General features: G+C 39.8%; 1 protein-coding gene across 2 annotated transcripts in view; it reads left to right on the top strand.

The window, feature by feature from the left end:
* obsl1a (obscurin like cytoskeletal adaptor 1a) overlaps positions 1-20408 on the top strand; it is a 53584-nt gene that overhangs the window by 14602 nt on the left and 18574 nt on the right. Inside the window, exons 2-10 of one of the 2 annotated variants that reach the window (XM_039655580.2) lie at positions 3277-4455; positions 7737-8006; positions 9289-9549; positions 9720-10025; positions 11216-11482; positions 12047-12322; positions 13857-14132; positions 14319-14591; positions 14920-15195. In XM_039655580.2, the coding sequence (XP_039511514.2) occupies positions 3360-4455; positions 7737-8006; positions 9289-9549; positions 9720-10025; positions 11216-11482; positions 12047-12322; positions 13857-14132; positions 14319-14591; positions 14920-15195 (3301 nt within the window). In that variant the 5' untranslated portion in view covers positions 3277-3359. The remainder of the gene's footprint in view (positions 1-3276; positions 4456-7736; positions 8007-9288; positions 9550-9719; positions 10026-11215; positions 11483-12046; positions 12323-13856; positions 14133-14318; positions 14592-14919; positions 15196-20408) is intronic. The other variant, XM_089133952.1, reaches the window with a different exon arrangement.

Genomic DNA, 20408 nt, shown 5'->3' with positions numbered 1-20408 from the left:
CAGCTGAAAAGGAATAACTGAAAGTTTCAGTTACTATGAGGAAAGGTGTACTTTGACAAGTCAAAGATCATAGAATTGTAGAATTCTAAGAAGAACTTAGAATTGTATTATAATTGTATTTCATACTCGGTATTCTGTGATCAATTCGCGCAACGGTAGCATTTTTCGACAAGGCAGCAAAAATTGGCAGAACACCGGGAAGATTTTAAAATGAGCCGTTCATTCATAAAATAGGCAAGACCACTGTGAAAATACAGACCGGAAGACAAAAGACAACGAGCACAGCGCTGAAAAGGGGCGGGGCGACATAAGGTCTAGCTTCTCGCAGCAAAATGAATTGCAAACAGAAGAAACACTCACAGGAGGTGGTTTAAACGGCTAATTAATCATTCAGAGAGCTTGAATTTTTATTTTTGAATGTGTAGCCTACTGTAACTACGTTTTTTAACTCATTCACACACACACACACACACACACAAGGGTTATAGAGCTATAGCAAAATAATCACAGCTTGTATCAATATTTTATATGCATTTTTGAGAGAGTTTTTAGTGCGGAACTTCGTGCGATTTCTTCGGAATGTATCACTGCCTCCATACGATTTTTGGATAAACTCACTCGTAAAGTGTGCCTTGACATACGATCTTCCGACCGTCAGAATTCGTACCGTGTACGCCGACTTTACGTTACGTCAGGCAAGTGCTCAGCTGCTGTCGCATTGATCAAAAATGAAGCGGTATAAACCTTCTGGTCCACAGGGACGAACACAGTCACAGAGAAAGCAACAAAATAAAAAGAAAGCCCAGTGTAATGGTAAGCCAGCCTTCACATCTCAGCCATTATGGTTTCAAATGAAATAAATGTAGGCTACTGCGATTCCCAGTGACGTGCTTTTTGAGCCGTTACATCTCATAGCCTACTTTTATTTATTTATTTTTTTGTCTTAACGGCCCATAAAACTCGTACATCGGCAGGCCATTTAGTTTTGTTTCGCTTACTTGGCGGCGCTGAGTTGCTTCCAAGTATAAATTTAAGCTTGTATAGAAATTTGTACAAAACTAATTATGAAAGTTTCTTTTATCTTTCTTTGGATTTGTTTTACATTATGTAGTATTGTAATATAGACAGAGACTGTAACTAAAAGAGGTTTGAATTTTTCTTTCTTCAATTTGCACACTGAATTGCACCAGATTGATGAATTTAACATTTAAATTTAATTTATACATGAATTAAACATTAAAATGCACAACATTTTATTATGGGGACACCGAAACCCCCTTAACCCTGTAGCAGCCAGGTAGTAATTGTAATTTATCTACTACAAGTTACATTACATAACACAGATAAAATGTATTTGTACAATTATGTAGGATGATTGCAACTATGTAGGATGATACTTACAGTGTAGAAATATCCTTGAACGTTATTTGTAGCAGAACAATTTATTACAGATGATCCTTCAACTTGTTGAAATTTTGGAGTGATTATAAGATAATTTTTGTTTTGTTAAATAAATACTCATCATCAGTTTGCTTTTGGGCATGTTAAAAAAGTAATTAGTTATAGTTACTAGTTACTTCTCAGTCTCTCCAGGATTTCACGATTTTATTTTGTGATTTTTGCGATCAAAATGACTGATTTTGTGGTGGTAATTTCCAAAAATTTGTGAAGAAATGTGCGATTTATATATAACATTTACCATAATAGTTTTCAGTCCTATTAGAAAAAAGCTGAGTTTTTTTGTGATTGTTGCGGGCAAAAATTGATTGATTACGTGGCCCGTTTTCTTTAAAAATGCGATGGAATATGCGGGATATTTATGCAATTTTATGCGATGAAATTGCAGGAATTTGCAGAAATTGAGGGAACTTGCAAAAATTGCGGTTTGATGAAAAAGAGAAAGAGAAAAAAGTGATTCCCCCAACATCTTGTTCTCACTAGGCTAATATAAGAGTCATTTCTTATTACTTCCTTTGACAAGCAAGCATACTACATCATAGAAAGTGCTGGTAATATTTAATTTCTCATCTTGTTTTATTTCAGACTGTAACTAGTGTAAATAAGGTGTGGCCCCTTTAAGAGCTGCGCACTCCCTGTTGAACTCTCTGCAGTGTTATATGTGCGCCTCGAACACCCCATGTGTGCGGGTAAATTCTGTTTGATGCTACTTCTTTTATCTTATGTTGTTTATTAAGTAACGATGTGACGGTAGAACGTGTGACAGACAGTTATTCGATTTGTGAGATCAATCGCCTCCGTGAGTCTGTCTGGCGTCGCGTAATTGCGTCACTTCATAACGTTCCCATGGAAACAGGGGTAAATGGCTGCTCTTGTGTGAACATAGACATATATGTCTATGTTGTGTGAAGCAAACGCAACATTTTTCTACTTTTTGCTAAGATACATGTGACTTTTTTTGCAGCGAAAATGCGAGGATTATGAAATTATGCAAACCCTGCATATTTTGCACGGAAATCGGCAATTTATACGGCGAAAGTGCGGCGTATTTGAAAAAATGCGGCCCCCGCATAAATATGCGGACTTTGGCTGATTTTGCATTGAATTCAGCGATCGCATAATTGCGTTTTTCTGGAGGGACTGACTTCTTCTCACAAATAGTAACTGATTTAGTAACTGAATTAAATCATTATAACAGAAACTAATTACCAGGGAAAGTAACTATTGCGTTACTTTTTTTTTTTTTTTTTAAATAGACCTATGTCGAAAAACTTGGATGCACCCAATATTAAATATGTTACATTAATGAAATTGGATATTATAGAATAAATTATTATTATAAAACATTGTACACTTATCTACACTATCGTAATGTTGCTGTGGGACAATGTGGGAAACACCAATAAAATGCAATATATTATTTTAAATATTATCATTACTATAGAAGAACAATACATAACATGCATACATAATTTAGTTTTTTGCAAAATAAACTAAAACTTTAGTTTTTAAAACAAAATAGTTTTTTGGGGGGGAGGGGGTCACTAAAAATTAATCTCGCCTAGGGCAACCAAAGGGACAGAGCCGGCCCTGTGCACATGCATATTACGTATTCAGTCTATGACAAAGTTGTCGGCTGTACACAAAAAAAAAAAAAAAAAAAAAAAAAAAAAACGCAAAGAAAAAACTTTGCCTTTAGTGTGATTAACTGAGCCACAAGTTCCCAGATTAATCTCATAACTCATGACAATGGCAATAATGTTACAATTGTTAGATTCAAAAATAATGACTAGTGTTGAAATTTGTTTTGTTTTTCAGAGGTGGGTATGTGCCACAGACATTTGTGCCATTCTTAATTCCAATAATAACACAGAATAAGTGATTACTAAGCAGTAAAAGATATGGATATTTTTGGAGGTGCTCCACGTGTTCTTGGTTACCCGCGGCCAGTTCTGGTGAAACTTGGAACAGATGCTGTTCTTAAATGTCAGATTAGTGGAGAACCCCAACCAGATGTGATCTGGGAGCGGAAAAATGAGCCTATTCTTCCTGAGGGTCGTTACCGTATTACCCAAGATGGAAAGGTGTATGCCCTTTACATTTCTGGGGTGACAATGGAAGATTCTGGGCAGTATATTTGCCGAGCCACGAACAATATTGGGGAAACGTATGCAGCTGCTACCCTTAAAGTGGAAGAAGAGCCCCAAGAGCTCCAGCAAACACAGCCACCTCTACAACAAAATGAAGTAAAAGTGATTCCACCAGAAAAAGAAATCAAAACGATGATACAACAACAGGATGGGGTAGTACAGAATGCAGACCCATTTCAAGACCACAAGCCTCGTTTTCTTATCAAACCCCTTTCTCTAAGAGTAGACCGAGGAGAAGATGCTGCTTTCACCTGCAAGCTGACAGGTGAGCCTTTGCCTCAGGTGGTTTGGGAGAAAGATGGTAAACAGTTGAATGAAATCTATGAGAGTGCCCACTACCATGTGGGCCAGCTAGATGGTGGCTGGTTCCAGCTGAAGATTTTCAGAACAAGAGCCCCAGATGGAGGTGTCTACATGTGCAAAGCAGTCAACAAGCATGGAGAAGTGATAACTGGGGCAGTGCTCCTAGTAGAGGCTGTTCCAGAACAAAGAGAGGGAAACATGACAAATGGCTACACCAATGGTCATTACTCACCACAGCATTCAAGGGCCAAACACTCAAAAGAGCCTCACCTAAATGTATCGAAAGCTAAGAAGTTCACTGTCACAGAAGGCAAACATGCCAAATTCCGTTGCTATGTCACAGGAAAGCCTAAACCAGAGATTATATGGAAGAAAAATGGAGAGAATATTTTCCCGAGTCGAAGACATCTCATTTTTGAGGACAGGGAGGGATATTACACCCTAAAAGTAATGTACTGTAAGCAGCAGGATGCCGGACTCTACATATGTGCTGCTTCAAACGCACTGGGAAACACACTGAGTGCCGTGCAACTGTCAGTTAAAGGTAACTCAAATTCTAATTATGCTAATTGTTTTATTAATTGTACTTAACTAACAAAGCTAAAACATCTTTAAGTTTTATGACCATTTGGCATTTTTGTGAAATAAAGCAATGTAACAATGCTTTAAGGATCTAACAACTAAAATATGCCCCTAAAATCTTTGTGTTGTATGTTTTGATAGCTACTGTCATATCTCCATTACCTTTCATTATGAGTTAATATGTTACAAAAATCACCCGAATTTTAAAAGAAAACAGTCTGATAACAGGAGCAGTGATGTAGAGTAAGGCGTGTGGCGATAGCTTTTGACATGATTGCCCAGTTTGAATCTGCCCTTTTCTGACCTCATTCTCCCTTTTCATATCACATAATAGCTATGAAATATTAGCGTGTGTTGATGGGTATTTAATAGTGAGTATAAAGTATTTAACTGGTATTTAAATGGCCAGTAATTAAAATTGAATGTGGTGTCCTCACATTGATCGGTCAGGCTGACACATAGACCGCAACGCGCTGTCACAATCTCACACCCAACTCGTCACATATTGATGCTTTGACAGGAGCCCTCAGCGCCACTTTTTTTTTGCTTTCTGCAATTTTGTCTTGTTTTGTCAATGTTTGCCTTATGTGTCAGATCAATGCATAATTATTTGCATTTGTAAAAGTAGACATGATTTTATAAATATGGCTGATTTTATATTTTGGAGCAACTAACCCCACTCCTACCCAAAAACTTGCCCACATCTTAACAATTTAAAACACGTAACAGGCAAATAAAACAATCACAAGTTTTTATTGCAAAAACTGACCACAAACAGTGTAAAAGTATTAACTAATTTTGCACTCCAAGTCTGAAGCCATATGATATCTTTATGTGAAGAACAGATGGATCTTAATATTTTAATCGCTGAAATGATTACACCTCGCCAAATGCACACAGCCAAATTCACGTAGACGCGCCCGTCATCTTGCAACGGTCAGCATGTCGTCACTCGCAGAAGAATCGATGATGCCACATCATTACGCATCTTCTGGTTATGAAACCGCCAAGATTTAAATTCCCCAAAGAAATGGGATAACCTTTTACAGGTGAGAATGTGTGGGTTTGTATTTACTAAACTAAATATTACATGTTTTTACTATGATAACTTTGTTATGTCAGGTGACGCCATCGTTTTGCGCGCATACGCTAATGAGGTATCAAAACTGACGTAATGACGCACTTGGTCACGAGACATACGAGAGCCAGTGCAATGTAACTTTGAAAGTTGACATAACATGTGCGTGACCTACGGCAGAATGATCGCTTTTGGGTCTTCTCTTCACACAAATGAATTGCTTGGCCTCTGAACACTTGGAATGTTTTCAAATAACTTGTGCCTGTAGTCATATCTGCCTGTTGCATCCTGTGTGTTATATCCTGACAAAGGGTCCTGACCAAGCATCATGTGACGAGTTGGGAGTGAGAACGTGTTGGTACAACTCATTGTGCTATTTTTGAATGGCCATTGGACTAGTTTTGTTGCGCAGACCTGGCAACACAGATTACTTCTCCCTAAAGCTCAATTTATTCTTCTGCGTCAAACTCATGCCGTAGCTATGCCTTATGCTGTGTGTAGCGCGTGTACCCTTCGGCGTACCCTGATGTGCACCTCTCCACAAATGTAACAATGTGTCAATTCTACGCGTACCACAAGTGCTGTGATTGGTCTGTTAGAACCGCTCCCCAGGTTTCACATGCTCCCTCTGCATGCGTAATTGCGTGTCAATGCACACAACGACGCAGAAGTATAAATTCAAACGAACCCGTATTATTATTATTATTACTGTAATTAAATTACTTTTCCCTTGAAAAAGTAAAGTAAGGGATTACTCTTTTTTTGTAATTTAATTACAGTTACCTTTGATGTAATTGCAATAAATACTGTCTATACTTTTATTGTTCAACTGGTCAAGGTTGATATGAGATTTAGAAAGTAGTCATGTCACCTTTATTTATATAGTATAGCGCTTTTTATAATGCAGATTGTTAATGTCAACAATCTGTCAACAGGGAAATAATGTCATAATAATATTGTTTAATATAAAAGTAAATGTCCCAACTAAGCAAGCCAAAAGCCAATGGTGACAAAGGTGGAGATATCTATAAACCAGGCTCAGTCAGGGGGCCATGTTCTCCTCAGGCCAAGCGCACTTGGATCGGCGTTCGTAGATCGACTGGTAGAGACTATTTTTCAAAGATGGCTTCTTCCTGTATTCGCGAAGCTGACTGTGTGTATAAAATATCTTCTTATTAAACTGTATGGACACTGACAAAGTTCTCAATGCTTCGGTTTGAATGTAGGGACCCTTATTATGCTGTCGTGTAAGTGTGGGGCTTTTTTGAGCCTTGTTAGTGGTAATAACAAGCGATTTTTATTTGTCATTACTCTATGCCCTATATACTAGCATTATACTAGCGTTATAGGCAAAACTGTTTATAGAGATAAAACTATTTACATTCGGCAATCATAAAAACAAATCTCAGATAACGGCTGACTAGGTAGCAATGTGTAATTAGACCAAAGGTTCATTTTGCGCCGGAGTTCTCCTTTAAGAGTAACTTACCCAACACTGCTACTTAGTGGAAAATACTGTTAAAAAAAGTGTAGGCCTATAGCATTCTATAGTGCAAATAGCATATGCCATAATTCAAATGTGACTATGGCATAGTATTAAGGCAGATATACCAAGTTTTGACCAATTATTTCTGTGTGTGTTTATATTCTTAATAATTAAAACATTGGTTGTAATGTAAACAAATTTCTTTTTCGTTATCAGCATGATATAACAGTGTCTGTCTCACTTTTGTGGGTAACTATATTTAGTACTAAAGTCATGCACTAAGTAATGCATTCGATGACATTGTCCAGTCGTCAATGCGTGATGAAAGGCATGAAAAGCCGCAGGGCTCAGTGCATTCCTGAGTGACAGCATCACTGCAATCTTATTAACAATGCAATGGGGCATAACCTAAATTTTGTTTTGTGCAAGCATGCAGGATTATGTTCTTTATTTGTGAGTGCATGACCACAACTTTTTTTTTTTACCACTATTCTTGGCCTGCCAAATCCCAACTGAGGTATTGTGAAATGTTTATTTTGTATACATAAGTATATGTTGTGTTAGGAACAATTTACGTTGTGCAATCTGAATGTCTGTAGCATCTGAAGTGTGATATTTAGTCACTGGACAAATTTTAAGAATGAAAGCCTTTTTTATGGTATATCTCTCACATTTATAGAGCCTGCAGTTCGATTTAAGCGAACTCTGCAAGATGCAGAGGTCAAGGAGAGGGATGTTGCTGTTCTGGAATGTGAGGTTCCAGAAGAGTCCATTTCTACTGCATGGTACCTGGAGGATCAGAGGCTGCAGCCAGGATATAAGTATAACATGGAACAGAAGGGCACACGGAGAAGACTAACCATACAAAATGTTGGGGCAGATGATGATGGAGTTTATCTGTGTGAGATGCCTGATGGTGGAAAGACTATTGCAGAATTGGCAGTTAAAGGTACAGTATACATAAAGATTATGAAGATTATGAAAGTTTATGAAGATTATGATTATATAAAGAAGGCTGAATCCCAAGTCTCTGTCTTACCCCTTCCCCTTACCCCTTCCCCTTCGTCTTACCCCTAGCCCTTGTCTCTCGAAACCGAGTGGTAAGCGCTAGTGCAAACATACCCCTATGAAATAAGACACCACTCGGTTACGTCATCTTACATCGTCCTTAACTGGCGTCTGTGTCACCCGGGGCGACAAGTGTTGATCACAAACTTCTCGAAACGTTCAAGATGCCGTCAAAATGTCCGGGATTGGGCTTTTGCTTTCTGCCTTCACTATTATGTTTACATGCACAAGGTGTTGTTTAAATCGGACTGAATTCATTCATTTAAATCAGTGAATCTGAATGTATTGTTGATCTAATATTCTTGTGTTTTCGTCTCAGTCGGGATCCGTTTGAAGCTGAATGCATCATCTGAAAAGCTGATCACTTACATGTCAGTGTCAAATAATGTACACAAAATGAATGGCGACTATAGAAAGCAAAAGCTGAATCCTGGACATTTTGGGTGATCTTGAAATGTGGGACTGATTGTGCAAATCAGCAATGTAACGTTAGCATAGCCTAGCGTAGCAAAGTAGCGATTTTAAAAAAAACTTTAAAAAAGTTTCAATAAATAACAAATATTGCATGTTCATAACCGTGTAGAGCACAAAACAAGATGGTCATATTTTTGTATCAATCATTTAAGCGAAAAAACTTTCAACTCTGGATGGTATGCCCGCCATTGTTGCCAGTTGCGCACAATGCGCAGTGCATTTCTTACCCCTTGGTTTCAAGTAAGCTCGCGAAGATTCTTGGTCTTAAGGGGTATATACCCCTTCACCTTACCCATACCCCTAGATCAAAATGAGAATTGGGATAGCCCTTCCTCTCACGTGAACGCGCAAAACTAAGGGGAAGGGGTAAGGGCAAGGGGTAAGACATAGAATTGGGATTCAGCCTAAGTCTTATTGGGGCTTTCATAGTGAAAATGTTAATAGATTCAGTTAATCACGTTTAACACCAGCAATTTTCAAAATAGACAAAGGCATTAAAAAATTAACAATAAAAACCGATAACAATATTTAGTGTTGGATGTCCAGCAGCAATTCATTTCAATTTCTTTTAATATAAAATGAAAAATTATCATTACAAATAATTTGACTAATTTGAATAATTTGAGAGTTTGCATTGCAGTTTGATATGCAGTAGATCTGGCTAATTTCATATACTTATTTTCTGGTAGGTACAATTGTAAAGAAACTTCCACGGAGATTAGAAGTGATGGAAGGAGAGAATGCAGCATTCTTTGTGGAGGTGGAACAAGATGAGATGGAAATCTGCTGGTTTAAAGATGGACTGCAGTTGCGAGAAACACATCAAACCATTATCAAGTCTTTTGGCAAAACCCACATCCTGGTCTTTGTCAATACGTCATATCAAGACTCTGGCACAGTCACCTTTATGGCAGGCAGATCAACAACAAGCTCCAAACTCAGGGTCAAAAGTGAGAAAACACACACACGGCTTTGTGATGAATAAGAAGTTGCAAAAACTCAAAAACTTTATACTATTGCATGATAAAAAAATGATCTATTTCTATTTCTAAAAAACAGAATTTAAATATTTACAGTGCAGGCTTGATATTGAGAATATGATATGTTTATTTTCAATCAGCTGCTCGACACTGCCCTCCCATCTGCCCAGTGAGTGTCCAAATGAACACTGACAGTTTAAATGGTGCTGTCCTTTCCTGGTCACCATCACCCAACTTGCAAAACTCCACTAAGTCAGTGTATGTGCTAGAACGACAAGAAGTAGGCTCTCAGGAATGGCAGCGATGCCTGACAACAGAAACAGGGACATCTGCTGAAGTCCTGGGTGACAGTGTGCCATGTGAGGGTGATTACCGTTTCCGTATCTCCTGTGTTAATAAATACGGCAGAAGTGGACATGTGGAGTTCCCAAAAGTAGTACATCTGGGTAAGAAAGAAAATTTCACAAATTTTCTGTAATACCAATCTGTCACGAATTATTTGCATCACAAACACACTACTACTAAGAAACCTAAAAGAAGAAGGTAGTGATGGATATTTGGTACTACTTACCCTTATGCTGGTAAAACAAGAGATTAAGGAATAAAATTTGCAGTGAAAAAGAAAATGCAGATTATTCTATCCCCCTAAAACTTGCATAAATAAATAATACAGCTTATTCTTTTAGAATAATAAAAAGTAAAGTACTACTACTAAATGATACCGTTTTTGGTCCCACTTTATATTAAGTGGCTTTAAGTACTATGTACTTACATCGAAAAATAAGTACAATGTACTTATTTTGTTCAGATTGTATTGTAAAACACTTTTGTTGCTATTGAGGTGTGATACGGGTAAGGTTAGGGTTAGGTGTGGTTGTATAGGTCGGTTTAAGGGTGGGTTAAGGTGTAAGGGTAGGGTCAACTGTGTAATTACAAATGTAATTACATTTATTAATTACAGCTGTAATTACATGCAGGTATTTTCAAAATATAAGTACAATGTAAAAACATGTATGTACATAATAAGTCCATTGTATCAAATTATTAATTTCAATGTAAGTACATAGTACTTAAAGCCACTTAATATAAATTGGGACCCAGTTGGTAACAATAAAAAGTTAATTACTTATCTATTTGGCACAGAATCAAAGTCTCTGTTAGTAAAGGGAATTAGAGCTTACAGAGTAACACTGGAAACTTCATTTTACACCATAAAAGTAGCAATGTTTCTCCAGACACATTAACTGTCAATGATGTAATTTTAAACATACTTAATTTACATGTTTATTTAGCAGACACTTTTATCCAAAGTGACTTATAAATGAGGAGCAAATGGTTGGTCATAAGAGCCAACAATATTCATACTGTAGTACAGAAATGACAAACAGGAGTCATTGGATTTGTTTAGCGCTTGCAGTATGTCATATGATATGATATGTCATTTCATATCACTATTTCTTGAAAGCTGTGGTGTCTCAGAAGGGCAGCAGTGTCTTAATAAAAAAAACAAAAACATTTCAGACGTTTCAGAAATGATTATAAGTATTATATTGTTTTTATGTTGTTGTAGATATGATAATGTGGATTAAAGTGTTAAGAGAACATCAAATCACTTTTTATATTTTATTGTCTGCAGTCCCAGGTCCAAAGATCAAAACCCCCATGACGAACGCTGTGGTGACTGAGGGGGAGGATGCTGTGTTCTCCATTGAGCTCTCTGCTAACTTGATTGGCACATGGTTTCTGAATAGCCAGCAGCTGCGGGATAGTGAACGGTTCTCCATGACTCAGTCAAAGAACCAACACATCCTACGAATCCACCATGTGCCAAATGTCTATGATGGAGCTGAAATCACCTTTATTGCAACTGGCGTACGAGATTCAGCTGTGCTACAAATTAAAGGTCAGTTCTTACATGGGGATTGTGATTTTTTTTTTTTTTTTTAAGTTTTAGCCACCATAAATCACTCATATTAATATTCAAATGTTAACAGACATCATACCTATCATGAAATTCTTCCAGTTTGTTACAATTAAAGTTATGATGAAACGGAAATAGTGACAGATCTTTTCTGCAAAACAATTGTCGGGACTTGCTTCTGTCCAAATGGATTGGATAGAGGCAGATGTGAATAAAAGGTTGCAGTCGATTATAATAAAGGGGTGGTAATCAAGGAGACAAAATAATTAGAGAAGTCTGGCATACTTCTACAGAAGGAAATCTTACATTTCACTGGAAAATCAAGTTATCAAATTTAGAACAATCAATCAATCAAGGATTTCCAATAAGAGCAATATGAATTTAGAAAAACACTAATTTCAAACCAACTTTAAGTTTGTATATTGCTCAGATAGAGGCACTCAATTTCTAGCCAATATAATTTAACTTATATTGTATTCTTTTTAAGATTTATGACATTGACAGACTCACTTTCTCACAGAAAATACTTATTGTTGTATTTTGCAGTACCTGAGGTGAAATTCTTACCATTGTCAGAGATGGACACCAAGAAGAGCACTGAGGTGGGAAATCCCATTGTTCTATACTGTGAGGTGTCCTACCCCACAGCCACTGTTCAATGGTTCAAAGACGGACAAGCTCTACATGTAGAGGAGGGTCTGAATATCCAATCAGATGGCAACATGAGGAGGATTGTCATTCAATCAGCAGAGTACTCTCATTCTGGCGTGTACACCTGCCAATCAAACAATGACATGCTCACATTTAATGTGAATGTTGAAGGTGAAAACATTACATTATACACAAGCACACAATATTTATTTTCTTTTTTGACAGTGGCAGTGGTCACATTCCTGGAATAACAGTAATTTAGGACATTTGAATTGTTTGCTGGACTATTGTAACATTAAACATAACAAGAAGGACTTCACCTACACAGCATTGTTCACATTTTATTATATTTTGTGTTGTTTATTACACATGCTATCTAAATTGTTTAGTGCTAGATTCACTGATGGAATTATGCAAATCAGACAATGGTATAAACTCTTAAAATCAGTGCTAAATGCAATCTGGTTTAGGGCACTTGATTATTCTGTGCATCTAGATATATGGCTAGTTATATTGTGCCAGTTGTATTCTTCCACATAATTTGATGAGATTTTAATTATTTAATATATACACAAACATCCCTTTTAAATTGTGTGTGTGTGTGTGTGTGACTTTCTGAAAAATTAAGAGCAATTGTTACCTTCCTGATTATTTATTATTCAATGTTTGTCTTTTCTCTTTCCAACACATCATAGCCTCAGACCTTTATCGATTTACATCAACTTTATCTAACACCACCAAGGCTTGACAACTGGACCGTACTGACATATTATCCTGACTAACTTTCAGTTTTGTCCCTTTATAGCCCTTTCTGAAACTTCGGATTCAATTAGCTTGTCAACCATCCTAATTTGAGAATAATTAATTCTCAACAATTAATTCTCAGAGGTCATTAGGCATACATACCCATAAGCCATTTAAATTTCACATTTCTGATGTAAAGATCGAGTAAGTCACCTTTATTTATATAGTGATTTTTACAGATTGTTTCAAAGCAGCTTTACAGGGATAACAGGACAATAATGCAACAAAGTTTGTTGCTAGAAGCAAATTGCATCATAGTTTAGTTAAAGTAAGTTCAGTAATTATTTATTTTTTATGTAAAAAAAAGTTATTAATTTATATATAGTTTTATAAAAATATAACATTTCTCATATCATGGTGTCAATGCTGGAAGCAAGCAAGTTGTGTTCTTAAAAAGTGTGTATGTCCTTGTAGAACTTGTAATTACAATTTTGTTAATTAATATTCAGGTAGATAATCTGCAGTCTCGAAGCTATCATTCAGTCCTTCCAATCATAGAACTCAAAGATCACCACTACCATATATGGCATATTAAGAAATATAATAAAAAGACATATCAAATGTTTAAATATATGTGCATGTCTTGAGTTGCCGTTTGCTTGCGATTGTTTAAGTGTGTCCAAGGCCTAGTACTTGTTTTGTCTAGGTGTGTCCATGATGTGCACAAAACATAACGGAAAGAAGTTACACACGGGCAGTCTTACACAAGGATAGTCAAAAGTGGAGCATTCAAAATAAGAAAATATTAACAAACTTGTAAACTGGGAATTTTACGAGAGCTCTGACCACATGACTGCTGTACCACCTGACAGCTGCAGACTGATAGTGTTGCTTTAGAAACAATGTGTATTGTATTTTATAGTTAATTTAAATAATTAAAATGCTCTTTTTTTTCCATCAGCTCCCCCTGTGTCATTTAAAGAGATTACGCAGGATGAGAGGCAGAAAAGCGCTATGGAACTGGACCCTGTGGTCCTGACATGTGAACTTTCCCGGCCAGATGCACCAGCCTGCTGGTTTAAAAATGGAGTTGCGATTCTTCAGTCAGAAAACATCACCATCCAGTCGGAAGGCACCATGAAAAGACTTATAATTCGTTCAGCAGAGCTGGAAGACGCTGGGATGTATACTTGCCAAGCAGGCGATCAATCCACGTCATTTTCTGTCAACATAAAAGGTAAAGTTGACAGAGTGGTGCTATTTAATTTTTTTATCAGTTTTGCATTTAAATACTATCTAAGTTATGTTATTAATATGTTAACATATCATTATCTTACAAAATCTTATCTAAAGTGAAGCATAGTACACTAAATGGCAAAAAAAAAAAAATAAACTGATCTAATGATGATTGACTTACATCTAGAACCTCTGGTTACAATTGTGGACCCAAAAGATGACATACATTTGGAGCGTTATGTCTCCGAGGAGATAGTCCTGAACTGTGAGCTCTCTCGATCTAATGGAGAAGCTCACTGGTTTAAAGATGGCCTAAAACTCCAAGAATGTGAGGATATCCGAATCAGTGCTGAAGGCCCGTACAGGAGGGTAACCATTCTCTGTGCTTCCAAACGGGATTCAGGAGAGTATGTATGTGACACAGGAGGTGACTCGATTTTCTTTCAGCTCATTATTAAGGGTAAGTATCAAAGCAAGAGATTTTATTCCTCTTCTTTCTCTGTTATGCCTCATTTCTAGATTTTTTTTAAATTAAATTAATAATATAATTATGAGTAATTATTTAAAAATGATCAAGTAAGTCATTAGAATGGTTGTTTATTAAATAATAACCAATATAGTAATTAATTCAGTTATTATCTAAAACAAATATGAGTTATAATCATTTATACAGGGCTTCAATTACCTATTCCTCTTTGTAGAAAAAACAATTTAAATAAATCAGCAGCATGTACAGTATGCATTTATGGTTTGTCAACTATTACACACTGTTACCTTTCTTAAACCAGAGGCTCCAGTCCGCATCGTGTCTCCCAGTGAGTCAGAGGTAGAGGTGTGTATACTGAGCTCTGAGAGACTGGTCCTGAGCTGTGAGATCTCAAATGCAAAAGCAGAGGTCTGCTGGTTCTGTGATGGCATTGAGGTGGATGAGAATGATAACCTGAAACTGGAGGATGATGGGATTTACCACAGGCTGGTAATTCCCTCTGCTACAATAAACGATTCGGCGGAATACGTGTGCGAGACTGCAGATGACTCTGTCACATTTTGGGTGAAAATAGAAGGTAACTTTGTCTCTTACCTAACTTTTGAAATTGTTCATAATATTCTATTTTAGGGCCTATGAGTTTATGTATGTATGTGCATATATATATATGAAGAGTTCAGATGCAAAAGCCTCTAAATGCCATTTGAAATTTTCTTCTTTAATGATGATTTTTATCAAGCTTGTATATTTAAGTTCAGTGATTTCACTTAAATGGCAATGATAATTACCTATTAATTGTTATTTAAGTGAAATTACTGAACTTAAATATACAAGCTTGATAAAAATCATCATTAAAGAAGAAAATTTCAAATGGCATTTAGAGGCTTTTGCATCTGAACTCTTCTGAACTCACGCTGCGTCGATTGACGATAAGGGAACGTCTACCAACGACACCATAGTGAGAAGTGTCTGTCCTGTGTGAAATCAAAAGAGCAGCACTAGGACAAAACCCCCCGAGACCCTTGTGTAGAGTCTAAGTCCAAAGAGTTAAAGGATTAGTTCACTTTTGAAAAAAACTTTTGCTGATAATTTACTCACCCCCATCTCATCCAAGATGTCCATGTCTTTCTTTCCTCAGTCGAAAAGAAATTTAGGTTTTTGATGAAAACATTCCAGGATTTTTCTCCATATAATGGACTTTAATGGGAACCAAGGTGGTTCAAGGTCCAAAAGATAGTGTTAATAACAGTTTCAGATGCAGCTTCAAATGTCTTTAAACGACACCAGACGATGAATAAGGGTCTTATCATGCGAAACGATCGGTTATTTCAAAACTTATTCCAAAAATGTAACTTTTTTATAAGGACAAATGCTAGCCTTGCTATATTCTCTGAGGCGCGTTTGTAACGTCACGTAATACGTAATTACGTTCAAAAGGTCACGGGCGACGTAGCCGGAAGTACAGAATCAAAATTGTCCGACATCGTTGTTTTTCCTTTTAATTCCTTTTTTTGTAAACGGTGTTTGAGCTAGTTTGCACGTTCAACCTATGCGTTCAACTTGTAAACACTGACTCTGTACTTTCGGCTACGTCGCCCGTGACCTTTTGAACGTAATTACGTAATACGTGACGTTGCAAACGCGCCTCACAGAATAGAGCAAGGCTAGCATTTGTCCTTAGAAAAGTTACATTTTTGGAATAAGTTTTGAAATAACCGAGCGTTTCGCATGATAAGACCCTTATTCATCGTCTGGTGTCGTTTAAAGACATTTGAAGCTGCATCTGAAACAGTTATTAACTGTCTTTTGGACCTTGAACCATCCGGTTCCCATTGAAGTCCATTATTTGGAGAAAAATCCTGGAATGTTTTCATCAAAAACCTAAATTTCTTTTCGACTGAGGAAAGAAAGACATGGACATCTTGGATGACATGGGAGTAAGTAAATTATCAGCAAAAGTTTTTTCAAAAGTGAACTAATCCTTTAAATCTGATGAATGTATGTATCAAAAACATCCTGGAGGGGCACCCAGCAGGCCTCAGCCTTAAAGTGCCACAAAGGAAATGAGATACCAAGGGGTTTTTATCCACACACAATCCACCCAAAGGAATGTGGTAAGCACCTATGGCCGCCACATAAACCTTTAAAGTGGATGGGGATGGACCTGCAGTGAACCGCTCCAGCAGGAACTCCAGCACTGTACCAACCGGGCAGTTAACTGGGTCTGACTTATGGTCACTACACCATGAAGGGAAAACTCTCCACTTCAGGGCATAAAGTTTTCTTGTGGAGAGAGCTCTCAACCTCAGTTGAGAGACCTGACCCTATGAGCTGTGCCCCCCTCAGAGCCTAAGCCCACAGGTTCCACAGTTTGGGTTGAGGGTGAAAAATAGAGACCTGGGGCCTAATTTATAAAACTTTGCGTAGGATTTGCGTTAGAAGTGGCGTACGGATGAAACATAGAACGTGTGTATGCACAGAACTATTTGGATTTATAAAACTGTGCGTACGCACATCCTACCCATTTTTACCTTAATAAAACACAATCAATTCTAAATTTAGCGCAGCTTTTGCGGCTTCATGTCACGCCCATAGTTGCCCATAAATAGTCCGTGAAACGCCCACAAGTTAATATTCATCGATTGCGAAATCATGGCAAACACAGAGAGGAAATAAGTGTGGATATTACTAATTCCAGAAAGGCTCTTGAGTCTCGGTGTCACCATTTCTCATTTCACCCGTTTTTGTGCGTACGCCTGGGTCAGAGCTTGTGTGAAGGACTGCACATTTCCCCGTCAAGTTTGCTTTTTATAAATATCAATTATTGCGTAGAGAGCAGCGTACACCTTCTTTTGTGTGTACATAACATTTATAAATGAGCTGTACTGTATACAGTTCATTGAGCTGAACTGTATTTGATAACCCTTTTATATGGTCTGCAGGACCCAACGAGAAATTTAGATTTTTTCCATTTCAAACAAAAGAGCTAAAAAAAAAACTATAATAAAATATGGTGTGTAACAAATACCTTTTATTCATTTAAAGCCAAATGAACAAAACATATTGTCACAGTCCTCCGTCTGCACCAGTCTGTCTTGTCTTCAGCACTACACTTCCCAGGATCCTCTCGTCACCCTATCCCGTATTCACTCCCTCATCAGCCACCTGTTCCTCGTCATCATCATCTGTTTCACCTGTTCTCACCCCATTATGTTTGATTATTCTGTGTATTTAGTTCCCTCTGTGTTACTCAATGGTTGTCGGTCGATGTTAATGTTACCCTGTGTTCCGCCTGCCTGTTTCCTGTTTATTTGATATTAAACCTTTTGTATTGGAGCTTTTCTGGACTCTGCCTGTTCCTTCTGCCTGAACCCGCACCCGTGACAGATCGACCGACCCCCAAAAAGGGAAAAATATGGATTTAGCCGCTGTACAGCTTCTCCTCCTGGAGCAGGAGGATCAATCCCTCGAGGCCCACACACAGAGGTATTTGGATTTGGTACCTCATGTGCACTATGATGTTACCAGCCTCTGTGTGTTCTTCCGGGCAGGCCTAAATGCTGAAACCCAGGCACGCCTGCCCGGAGAGGGGCCTCGAGGGGACTTTGCGGCCTATGTGGAGGTGTCATGTGGATCTCCCTTTACCATGTATGACGTCACCAGCCCCACTCCATCGCTCGAGTGCTCTTCAACGCTGGTTCCGTCCAGCTCTCCAGAGATTGAATGCTCTTCACCGCTGGTTCCGTCCAGCTCTCCAGAGATTGAATGCTCTTCACCGCTGGTTCCGTCCAGCTCTCCAGAGATTAAATGCTCTTCACCGCTGGTTCCGTCCAGCTCTCCAGAGACTGAATGCTCTTCGCCGCTGGTTCCGTCCAGCTTTCCAGAGATTAAATGCTCTTCACCGCTGGTTCCGTCCAGCTCTCCAGAGACTGAATGCTCTTCGCCGCTGGTTCCGTCCAGCTCTCCAGAGATTGAATGCTCTTCACCGCTGGTTCCGTCCAGCTCTCCAGAGATTGAATGCTCTTCACCGCTGGTTCCGTCCAGCTCTCCAGAGACTGTATGCTCTTCACAGCTGGTTCCGTCCAGCCCTCCAGAGACTGTATGCTCTTCATTGCTGGTTCCGTCCAGCCCTCCAGAGACTGTATGCTCTTCACTGCTGGTTCCGTCCAGCCCTCCAGAGACTGTATGCTCTTCACAGCTGGTTCCGTCCAGCCCTCCAGAGACTGTATGCTCTTCATTGCTGGTTCCGTCCAGCCCTCCAGAGACTGTATGCTCTTCACTGCTGGTTCCGTCCAGCCCTCCAGAGACTGTATGCTCTTCACTGCTGGTTCCGTCCAGCTCTCCAGAGACTGTATGCTCTTCACAGCTGGTTCCGTCCAGCCCTCCAGAGACTGTGTGCTCTTCATTGCTGGTTCCGTCCAGCCCTCCAGAGACTGTATGCTCTTCACTGCTGGTTCCGTCCAGCCCTCCAGAGACTGTATGCTCTTCACAGCTGGTTCCGTCCAGCCCTCCAGAGACTGTATGCTCTTCACTGCTGGTTCCGTCCAGCCCTCCAGAGACTGTATGCTCTTCACTGCTGGTTCCGTCCAGCTCTCCAGAGACTGTATGCTCTTCACAGCTGGTTCCGTCCAGCCCTCCAGAGACTGTATGCTCTTCATTGCTGGTTCCGTCCAGCCCTCCAGAGACTGTATGCTCTTCACTGCTGGTTCCGTCCAGCCCTCCAGAGACTGTATGCTCTTCACTGCTGGTTCCGTCCAGCTCTCCAGAGACTGTATGCTCTTCACAGCTGGTTCCGTCCAGCCCTCCAGAGACTGTGTGCTCTTCATTGCTGGTTCCGTCCAGCCCTCCAGAGACTGTATGCTCTTCACTGCTGGTTCCGTCCAGCCCTCCAGAGACTGTATGCTCTTCACAGCTGGTTCCGTCCAGCCCTCCAGAGACTGTATGCTCTTCACTGCTGGTTCCGTCCAGCCCTCCAGAGACTGTGTGCTCTTCATTGCTGGTTCCGTCCAGCCCTCCAGAGACTGTATGCTCTTCACTGCTGGTTCCGTCCAGCCCTCCAGAGACTGTATGCTCTTCACTGCTGGTTCCGTCCAGCCCTCCAGAGACTGTATGCTCTTCACTGCTGGTTCCGTCCAGCCCACCAGAGACTGTATGCTCTTCACTGCTGGTTCCGTCCAGCTCTCCAGAGACCGTCCAGCCTGCGCCAGAGACCGTCCAGCCTGCGCCAGAGACCGTCCAGCCAGCGCCTGAGACCGTCCAGCCAGCGCCTGAGACCGTCCAGCCAGCGCCTGAGACCGTCCAGCCGGCGCCAGAGACCGTCCAGCCGGCGCCAGAGACCAGGATCCCACCCAGCCTCCCTCGCCCGCCTCCTCTCATCTGTCCTCGCTCTGCTCTCCTGCCCTTCAGCTCCCCTAAACCAGCCTGGTCCTTGGATCCCCGGTCTTCGCCTCACACCTCCTCCTCAGAGACACTTCCTCGGCCCTCTGTCCCATCAGCTCCCCCGTGGCTCCTACCTCCCTCAGCTCCTCCATGGCTCCTCAGTCCACCAGCTCGACCAGGCTCCCTCAACCCTCCGGACTCCCTTCGTTCCCTCGTCATCCTCCCTTCACCTTTGGACTTCCTTCCCTTGGCTCCGCCCCGTCATGTCACCCCCCCGGTTCTGTCGGACTCCTCACTCCCTCCAGTCACCCGTCAGCCCTCACTCCCTCTGGCCTCACCGTGTCCCTCTGTGCCCCTGTCGTCACTTCTGTCACCTGTGCCTACGGTGTCACCATGGTCCCTCGGTCCCTC

The sequence above is a fragment of the Pimephales promelas genome, chromosome 8, assembly GCF_988280905.1.
Source record: "Pimephales promelas chromosome 8, fPimPro1.hap1.1, whole genome shotgun sequence".
Taxonomy (NCBI): Eukaryota; Metazoa; Chordata; class Actinopteri; order Cypriniformes; family Leuciscidae; genus Pimephales; species Pimephales promelas.
This window is presented reverse-complemented; position numbering and strand designations above follow the sequence as displayed.